This window comes from Cavia porcellus, unplaced genomic scaffold (assembly GCF_034190915.1).
Source record: "Cavia porcellus strain 051 isolate PalLab524CR breed Dunkin Hartley unplaced genomic scaffold, mCavPor4.1 scaffold_6, whole genome shotgun sequence".
NCBI lineage: Eukaryota > Metazoa > Chordata > Mammalia > Rodentia > Caviidae > Cavia > Cavia porcellus.
Genome location: NW_026947489.1, coordinates 16,371,950 through 16,381,657, shown reverse-complemented (window position 1 = coordinate 16,381,657; position 9,708 = coordinate 16,371,950). Strand labels below are relative to the sequence as shown.

The following is a 9,708-nucleotide window of genomic DNA, read 5'->3' as shown; positions in this document are numbered from 1 at the left end:
TCTCTGTGTGGCCCTGGAAAGACTTAGCTGCTACCAAACACCCCTCCCCAGATCCCTCAGTGTTGTCTTGGGGACACTGCCAACCTGTTACTCCCCCTCATTTGCAGGTGCTGGCCAGGCAGTTAGGACAGTCATCAGGCTTCTCCAGTAAGCCTCTCCCCCCCACCCCAAACCTCTGGGACCCTTTCACAAACCAGATGGTCATTTCTGGAAAGTTACATTTCCTGATTTCAGGAATTGTTATAATTAGAGCCAGGAAAAAAATATTTTTAAAGGTAATTATCCAGTTCCAATAACACTTTACTGGTCCTTTTCCACCCCAGGCTAGGTTGGTGCAAAATGTAACTGGAGCTGGACTGTCCTAGGCTGGAGAAGAATAAAAATGTTCCACGTTAGGACATTGTCCCTTGAGGGAGCCATATTTTTCTAGAAGGCTTTTGATCAGGATAGGAGGCAGGTTTTGATTTTGCTTAAGGAGGGCAAGAGTTGAGGGAGAATAAAGCTCCCCGCCTCACCCCAGTCAGCAGCACCAGGACAGAGGCAGGGTGGGCACTGAGTCTGCCATTGTAGAGAGCACGGCCACTTCAGCGGGACCCCAAGTTCCAAACCAGGATTTCGAGCCGTTTGCTAACTCCGAGCTTAAGTCTCAGTCTCGGGCTCTAATGGGCTCACGCGACTTCCTGGAGGAGGCGGTTTTTCCCGGGCTCAGCACCTGCCTCACGAACTGCAACCAGCATGTCCACCAAAGTTGGCCTGCCTCAGGCATTTCTTTTCCTTTGGCTTCTCGCTCCTCTCCTAATTCGCCAGCAGCGGAAAGCGCCTCCTTGCCACGCGCTGGAGGCTGTTTGAGGGGTGTTGGTCTTTGTGTAGGGAAAACTTTGAGAGGAAGCGAGGACGCTGGACAAAGGGGAGAGGGGAGGGCGTTTGTCAACCGGCAGGGTGCGCCGGGCACTGCGCGCGCTTCCCTGGGCTCGGCTCACACGCTTCCCGGTCTCGCTCTGTGCCCTGAGCCCAGCCTTCCTTCCCAGGCCGGGAGTGGTAGCCTCCACAAGCCCTTGGAAGCTTAAAAAGCCAGGCGGGCGAAGCCTAGGCAAGCGGCTGGACGCTAGAGTTGGTGGGAGGAGGCGGAGAGGCGCGGAGCAAAGCTGTCAAACTGCGCGCGGAGCCGGGCGCGGGGCGGGGGAGGGGAGAGGACGGGAGGGGCGGGGCAGGCGAGAGCCCGGAGGGAGCCAGAGGGCTCGCAGCACCGGAGCAACCCCTGTCTGTCGCCACCGCAGCCGCCGCCACCGCCGGCCGGGACTCGCCCGGAGCGCAGGGTCCGCCCGGCTCCGCGTGGCGCGCGAGGCTCCGCGCCCGCCGCCGCGCCCTCCAGCCCGCTCCTCCGCCGGCCCGCGCGGGTCCCGGCGGCTCCAGCCCACCATGCAGCTGCAGTTCCGGAGCTGGATGCTGGCCGCGCTCACGCTGCTGGTGGTCTTCCTCATCTTCGCGGACATCTCCGAGATCGAAGAAGAAATCGGGTAAATAGCTGCGCCCGCGCTTCGGCCACGAGCCCCGCCGGGATTCCCCTTTGCACCCGCGCTCTGCCCACCCACCCCCACTCGCTTTGTGTGCGTTGCGCCCCCTTGTCCCTTGGTGCAGAGGCGGGGGATGGTTTGGGATGGGGGCAACAGTGCCAGGGACCCAGGACGGTCTGGGGAGGATGGTGGGGGCGCGGCTGCCGTGGGTGTTCCGGGGCGGGGTGCTCGGCCGCCCCCAAGCCGCCCCACGCCGGGAAGCGGACTTGCCCACAGGTCCCCTTCTCCCGAGTCCGAGTACAGTGTCGCCGGGTCGAGGGAGGGCGCCGGGGAGTGTCTCGGGCAGGCGGAGGGGCCGAGCGTGGAGGGAAGCAGGAGTTTCTTTGTCTCCGGCTCGGCCGTTTTCTCGCCTTGGCAAAGTGGGCAGGGGGCGCGCGGGGATCTCGGAGCGGGGGGAGGGGATCCCTCAGCTGGAGCAGAGGACTGGGTCTGTGCCTGAGCTCCCAGGAAGGGGACTGTTCCCTGCACACGGGCACACGACACGCACGCCTCCCGCCTGCCCGCGATCGGGTGTGGGGACCAGCTCCGCGGGAGACGGGGCGCGCCGAGCTGGAGGGAGCCCCCAGCCCTTCCCCGGGGCCGGATGATCTGCCAACCCCGCGACGTCCCGGGCAACCCCGGGGTTGCCGCGCTTGTTGCGCAGAAACCGAGTCGTTTCGGGAAAGTCTGTGCCCTCGCCCTGTGGGCTCGGGGCACTCAGGTGCGCGACAGCCGCGCCAGGTTCTCCTGATCTCTCCAGGGGCGGGGCGGGACCGTGACCTGCAGTTTCTGCAGCTCGGGGCTTCCCCAGGCGCGCACTTGCGGCGCGGGACGCACCGTTACGCCCCGAGTCCCGGAGGCTGATGTCGTGCCCCACCCCGCGGTCTCAAACGCCGAGCCCAGCCCCTTTCGGCACCTCCGGAGGGCGGCAGATACGTGTGGGGAGACCCGGAGGGTTCTGGGGCAGCCTGACAAGCCCAAGGTGGCTTCTCAGAAGCCGCCCAGAGGTCCTCTCCCCTGCGGGATCAGTGCGGAGCAGAACATCTCCCGCGCGTCCCGCGCCTCGCGCCCCTCCTTTGTCCCCGCGCGGTTTCATTTGTTGCCAGCGCGTTCTGAGGGCCGCCACTCCAGGAAGCCCTTGGAGAAGGAGATGCGGTCCTGAAGAAAAGATGCCAAGGACCGAAGGACCTTGACCTGGGGGCAGGTGCCACTGCCTGCCCTCTCCTTTTCTCCCGCCTCTGCCCATCTCCGCAACCCCAGGATTCCTTCTGGGGGCTCCATTGTGCCTCAAGAATCCCTCTCTCAGCGCTTCCGCCTCCGTGTCCTCGATTTCCCCAAAAGCTCGGGAAACTTTCAGAAACGGGGTAGACTTAATATGCAGAGTGCCACCGGTTCCCACGCAGAGCTACTTTTCCGTGCTCCTCACCTGGAACTCCGGGGTCAGAGAGGAGAGGGGAAGGCAAGCCCGGGGTGACGGTGGGGGAAGACACTGTGCCGAGGTTCTCCAGACGTGAGCGGCACAGATCCACATCCCTTGCTGACCTTTGAGGGTGCTGGGGGGAGGGGCAACAGCTGCCTATTGTTCTGCTATAAAAAGCGTAAGCACTACTTCATACAGGTAACCTCAGCTCATCCACACCCTGAACTTTTCCTGAATGCCCGGAACTTTGAATTATTGAAGTGCAATCAGGAGATCACTTGGCATGTCCTGCATTTTCCCACTACACGCTTTTGAAACCTCCACTCCCCACAGTAAGCTGTTCCACAAGGGTACAGAAGACACAGCTCCAAGGCCTGAGCTCAGAAGGGCATTGGCAGGCAGAGGACCTACGGGCCGCCCAGGACCTGCTGTATGAGGGTCTCTCCTGAGTACTGTTCCACTTGGGCTCCAGAGGAAGGGGAGGGGGCCCTGCTTCTTTTTACACCGCCCCTGCCAGGGCTGATCCTAGGCCAAGCAGGTGAGATCGGCATCTTCCGTTCCTCTTCTTTCTGGTCTTTAGGATGACCCTGTGCTTGCCCTGTTGCTACCCAGGCCTGACACAACACCTTCTTTTCAGGCTGATGTGGTAGTCTTAGACCAGTACCCTAAATGTCGTGGCATAGATCAGGACCAACGCTCCAGTCTGTCCCCAAGTGAGCCTCAGTTCTTGTCCACCCGGAGAAAGGGAAGTTTACCTGGGATTCACTGTGGCTGGGGGAGGAAGGATGTGGGGCAGAGACTGAGAACCCCACAGGCACCTCCTGGCTACTTTACAAGTAAGGTTTCAACATACTCACTTACTTAATCCCTGAAGCCACCCCAACGTTGAGTAGCCGGGCCTGGCGCTGCTAAGTTCCCTGGCAGAGACCAGCAAGAGATGTCAGACAGCTCTGTCTTCCTCCCTGCCTGTCTTCCTGGGGAACCCTGAATCCCAGTGCCCTCACATCTGCCTACCCACCCTTCTCCATGCTGCTCCCAAATTCCCTGCCAGAGTCAGCCTGTGGGAGAACAATGCTTCTGTAAAAAGATGACTGTTTCCAGAAAACAAGGGACAGAGGGGCCCTGTGACCTGTTGGGCAGGAAGGAAAGGTGGAGGGACCACTTTGGAGCTCCCTGTTGGAAGGGCTAAGGAATGTGAAGCAAAAGAAGAAAGCAAATCACACATGTATTGTCTTCAGGAATAAAACCAAGGTTCACTTTTCTGAAGCTCTTGATTCCCTTTTTTAGAAAATGAGGCTTTTGATGTGGTGGGCTTCAAGGTCCTGTCCTGCCCAAGGAATTATACATCATGTGGTTAGGGCCAGAGCTTCTTTCAGGTTTGCTTGAGACCCATCTCTTCCTAAGCAATTATTTTCAAAGTTCCATTTCTGACTCTCTTGTTCCGATGCAGCTCAGGCTGAATAAGGAAAGGAAATACAGATAGATAGATTCTCTGTGGGACACCTGGAGAGTTCGGCCTGGCAGCCAAGGAGCACACTGAAATCTAAGTCAGAAATTGGAAGGAGTTGTGTTTGAACCCAATGCTCAACTCATGAGGCCTCCCAAGTTTTAAAACCAGTTGGTCCCAGTCGTAAAGTGAAATCTTCTGGTTTAGACTGGCCACAATGCTGCATGCCTGGAATCCCAGCTCCACAAAAGGCCGAGGGAGCAAGACTACAAGTTCAAGGCCTTCTTGAACAACTTAGTGAGAGACCTGTCTCAAAGAAAATTTTTAAAAGGCTGAGGATACAGCTCAGGGCTTTCTGGATTCAATTTCCAGTACTGCAAAAAAAAAAAAATATTTAAGCATGTTAGATGAATATCCGTCTCAGTCTGGCACTGGTCATACATTTCATCTTCAGGCGAGGCTGAGACTCATAAACTCTTAGGACAGGAAGCTTCCGGCTGTGGGAGTCCACCCTCCTGTTTTCAATTGGGGTTAATTTACTCTGAGACTAACATCACTTATTCAAGAGCATGCCCTGGCCGTCTACAAGTGGGGCGAGTTGTACAGGTCTTTTCTTTTACAACCCAGTGTCCTCATGCCCAAATGAACTATTGTCATCATAAAAGACCTAAGAGCTCTGGTTCAAGAAAAAATAAACAGCCAGTGATAATAATGGCACTCAGGACAATGGCAAAGATGACAGTGATGGTTATCATGGACTGAGTGTCTGCTGGCAGGAGCCAAGGGCTACCTCAGGTTCCTCAGAGATGTGAACCTGTTCCTGCTTGTGGCCGTGTTCCAGGCCCAGCAGGAACTATTATGTGTGGAGCCCTGCACGCCCGGCACTGTGCTAATTAGGAGCACCCCTTCACTGAATCCGCACCTCAGCCCTCTAAGCTGGGTACTGTTGCTTCCACCAGTTTATCCATAAGGAAACTGAGACTCAAAGAGCTGGTGTAACTTGCAAGTGCCTGACCCCAGTGCTACAGGGGCCAAAACACGGTCTCTTGACAGTGAGAAGGGAGTTAAGCAGCCCAGGAAGGCCATGATCCAGAGGACCTGGCAGGCTAGCAGGGTGTCAAGAGCTTCTATCTCCCAGCTAATTAGCAAGAGAAAAGGTGAATAGAGCGGGCTGAAGAGGGGCTGGGGACTCATCCCCCAGGTGTCCCTCTGGTCCAGCCAAGTTCAGTGCTGTGCTAACCCTCACCTGCCATGGGCCAGAGCACCCCAGGCGCACAAGCAGAGCTTTGGCTTCACTTCTTGAGGAGGGGAAGTACCCATCCAATGACAAGCCTGGTTCTCAGGTCAGCTGCTGGACCTTCCTTCTTCTGAACACCGTGCAGTTGGGCATTCAGGCTCCGGCTTGCACAGCTATTTAACAACTGGTCCCTTTCTGGCACTCTTCTGTTGGAATGGACATTTGACTTGTCAGAATCAATGGCCAGGACCCTGCCAAGCATCAAGCCTTGTCTGGGAAAGTAAAAAATGGAATGGGGCGAGATCTAACATCAGCCACCCCCAAAACGGTGAGCAGATAGCAGCTGCGGCCACCAGCCCGCCAGCTGAGAGGGAGGCCAGGTGGGTGAGTCCAGCCGGAAACCATAGAAGGTGGCCTTGACCAGTGGCAGCCTGGCTACTTTGTAAGAAGAATAAATGTTTGCTCAAAGTGATGCAAGGTTTTTATTAGGAAAAAAGCCATTCTTTCTCCTTCATCTTGCTGTACATCACTCCAGTATAAACACAACTAGAGGATGAAATAGGGAAGGTCTGGTTTTAACTCAGTTGCTCCAAGTGCTTGTTGCCAACTGTTCCTAGCATCACATTTACATTGTAAATAGATACCCATCCTAGAAACCAGCTCAGCACTCAGGGCTGCTTTCCCCCTTGTGAAGCAGGGTTGCTAGGTTTTAAGATTGTTTAGGTTTTACAAATTGGGAGTGTTGTAAATTGCAAATTATAAATATTTTTCAGAGCAAGTGCAATTCTAGAAAGACTTTCTTTGCTTTTCACAAGGGATACAAAGACATGGGTGACCCAGCCTTTGCCTCTCTCTCTCCAACCTCTGGAGGCTTCAGCCATTCTGTGTTATTCCCAGTTCTATAGACCAGACCATGATTTAATACCTCAGTGCCTTTGCACATGCTAGTTCTCTTTACTGGAAAAGTACCCCCCCCGGCCCCCAGCCCCAGCACAAGCTGTTCTTCCTGCTGCTCCTGCTCCATCTGCAGTCCTCTCCCCTGGTTACCCTATTTCTTCTCCTGTTATCACCCTTGCGCAGCATTTCTAGACCCTACCCCTTCTCAGTCTGGGTTAGTTGTTCCTCCTGTGTGCTCCCTTAGTGTCCCATCACACCAGCGTCCTATGGAGATGGAGTCCACAACTATGTTTTATTTATCCCTGGACACTGGCCCCTGGTGATAAGCATGCGGTTTACACAATGAAGCCCATAGAGTGTTTTCTGAATGAGTAAACGCGGGCTATGGTCTAGCACAAGTAAGCATTGAGTCTCTCTGCTCCTGAAACTTCTAAGCTCTTCAAATAACAGTGAACGCCTTGTCTTAGCCTTTAGGGAATCACTTTTCTCGTGTGTCCACTGTGGAAGGCACAGCATGGCTGAGACTCTGCTCACTGGCTCACAGTACTGAGAGACAGGCCAGTGGGGGTAAAAGCCCTTTCTAGTTTGTAAACTGGAGGACCAGGGTGTTTGCCCACTGCCAGTTCAAATAAAACTAACAGCCACCACCCAGAGTGCCACTGTGGCTGCCCTGCCTGCTGCATCACTGCCACCCTAGGCGACTTCCAGGCCAACACTGAGAGAAGACCCAGGGCATGAGCCAGCTGTTTGCTCCCAGAGGCCCTGGGCCCCAGAAAGGATGCAGGAAGGGAGATGTTGGAGACATGTTGAACGTAAGAAATGTGAGGGCCCCTCGAGGCGTGTGTATCATCTGCAGGAGCCCCTTACAGAGCACTCCAAAGTGGTATTTTTGTTTTAAGACACTGGTCAGTCCAGGGAATGGTACTGGTCCAGACTGGGGCAGCTGTGCAGGTCCCAGCCAAGCTCCTTAAGCAGCTCTCTCTGCTGCTTCAAGCAAACATGACATAGACAGACAGATGGCAGGTTGCACAGGAGCACGCCTGCCACCCCCCGGGTGAGTCAGGTGTCTGTCTTCTGCTGCGGTGAGGCGCCGTCCCCTGTGGCTGAGTGACTGCCGGTCTGGGGCCAGCGTGCTGTCTCTCTGGTGCTGGGGCTCGTCTTTAAGTGTTGAGATTAGTCACTCCCTTGGGGGGCAGCTGGGCTGGCTTTAAATTCTCCCCAGTCGCCTGCAATTCGTCACCCGCCTCACAAGCTGCCCAGTGTCCTGATGGCACCTGTTAGCCCCAGTGTTTTCCCCACCTCAGCTGTCACTGACTTGCAGTTTGCAGTGGTGTGGAAAGAATGGTTCCACCAGAAGGAAGAACAGAGTTCCAGAGACGACTCGTGTCTATACTACACGTTGGCAGCTCTGGCTCCACCCAGACACACTCATGAGCTCTTGGGCTCCCTGATGTGTTCCCCATGGAAATCCAGTGTCCCCCCTTGGTGCCGTTGCTTGAGTTCCAAAAATGCCCGGTGTGAAAGTGACACTGTCCTTTCAGATGGTTTCCTGGCACTTTCTTGTTATTGGAGGAACCCAGAGGCGCTCAGCTCCGCTTCCTGGTCCCTTTTGAAGGTTCCATTTCTTCTCCTGTTTCTCCTTTGTCCATAACTGGAGGTTGAAATGATCCCCAAGTCTGTGGCCCCCAAATACTACTGTGCAGCTCGGAGTCAATCAGAAAGGAAAAAGCAAAGAAAGAAAAGGAGAAAAGACACAGCGAGCCAGGCTGTTCTGTTAGTTTCAAGACATCAAGTGTCACTGACTCAGAATTCTTCTGCACTGAGGTGATGTTTGTTTTTCTTTGGAAGACTAAGATGTCCTCTCTATTAAGAGGGTGGTGGCAGAGGGCACTTGTAATGCTCTTCCTTAGCCAAAGAGGTTGGTAACTGACAATGCCCATCCCCAAGGTATTGGGAATGTTGCCAACAGTCTGGGGGCCTGGGTCCCCAAAGTGCACTCAGGTCTGACTCAGAAAGCAGAGCATGGCCCACGCAGTCCCTGCCCTGCAGAAGCTGATGCCTGCAGGGAATCACAGCAGGGGCACCTTCCTGTGTCTGCCCAGTGCCCAGTGATATTCTAAGAGGTTCAGTGAATCCACCCCTGTGGGCCTCCCCACTGTCTGATGAGGTCCACGGTGTTTTCATCTCTATTTTGCAGATGAGGAAACTGAAGCACTGAGCAGTTAAATAGCCTGGCTGAAGTGACACAGGCTTGGAAGGTGCAGGGCTGAGACTTGAACCCAGGCTCCAAAGAACAGGGAGAACAATATTAAATGATACCCAGTGAGGAAAATATGCAAGCTCATATTTCCCAGGAATGAACCTGGGAAACTCAGGGATCTGTGGGAGAAACCAAGGAGGCAGTAAAGATGAAGGACACTTGGGGACAGCGTGTCAGAGCCCAGGCCACTGTGGGATGTGGCAGCTGAACGAATCGTTACAATTTGAGGATGCCAGGTCCGAAATACCTTAATGTAGGCTGGGGAGCACTGCCTGTGCCCCACTCTGCCCTGTCCACCCACTGCCTCCTGCCCTCCAGCAGTCCACAGAAAGGCTCTGGAGTGTGGTGTCGTTTGACCATCTCATTAGGAGAGAGGCACACACACTGAGAGAAGAGGAAAACAACACACACGCTTAAGGCATTTTCTTTAGGGGAAAGACAGAAGGTCTCACACTACCTGCTTTCCTAGGCTGGTGGAGCCTGGAGAGAGGGAGGAAGGAAGGAGGGGGATTGAAGGGGATGGAAAGGAAAGAAAGGGAAGGGAAGGGAAGGGGAGAGACAGATGCGCCTGTGGAAGGGGCAGGCTTCATGCAGGAGGGCGATTCACCTCAGGGAGTTCCATTTCCTAGTAGCTGAGCCATTTGCTGGGGGCTCACGCCTGTCATCTCACTCAGTCCTCCTGACCACACTTTATGCCTATTTGCCAAAGAGGGAATTGGGGCTCAGTGAGGTCCCAGCACAGCTAGTAAAGGAAGAGCCATAATTACAACCAGGTTTGCCTGCACACACACCCCGCCAGCTCTGGGATATGGTTATGTAGCAAAGATCTTTGCACTGTCTCCAACCTCCTCCGGGGACCTCCTCCACTCTGTTTCACTTTCTGTGCCATACAGG

General features: G+C 55.1%; 1 protein-coding gene across 1 annotated transcript in view; it reads left to right on the top strand.

The window, feature by feature from the left end:
* The first annotated feature begins 1,224 nt into the window (after nucleotides 1–1,224).
* St8sia2 (ST8 alpha-N-acetyl-neuraminide alpha-2,8-sialyltransferase 2) overlaps nucleotides 1,225–9,708 on the top strand; it is a 63,175-nt gene continuing 54,691 nt past the window's right edge. Inside the window, exon 1 of the mRNA XM_003475263.4 lies at nucleotides 1,225–1,517. Coding sequence (XP_003475311.1) covers nucleotides 1,420–1,517 — 98 coding nt within the window. The 5' untranslated portion in view covers nucleotides 1,225–1,419. The remainder of the gene's footprint in view (nucleotides 1,518–9,708) is intronic.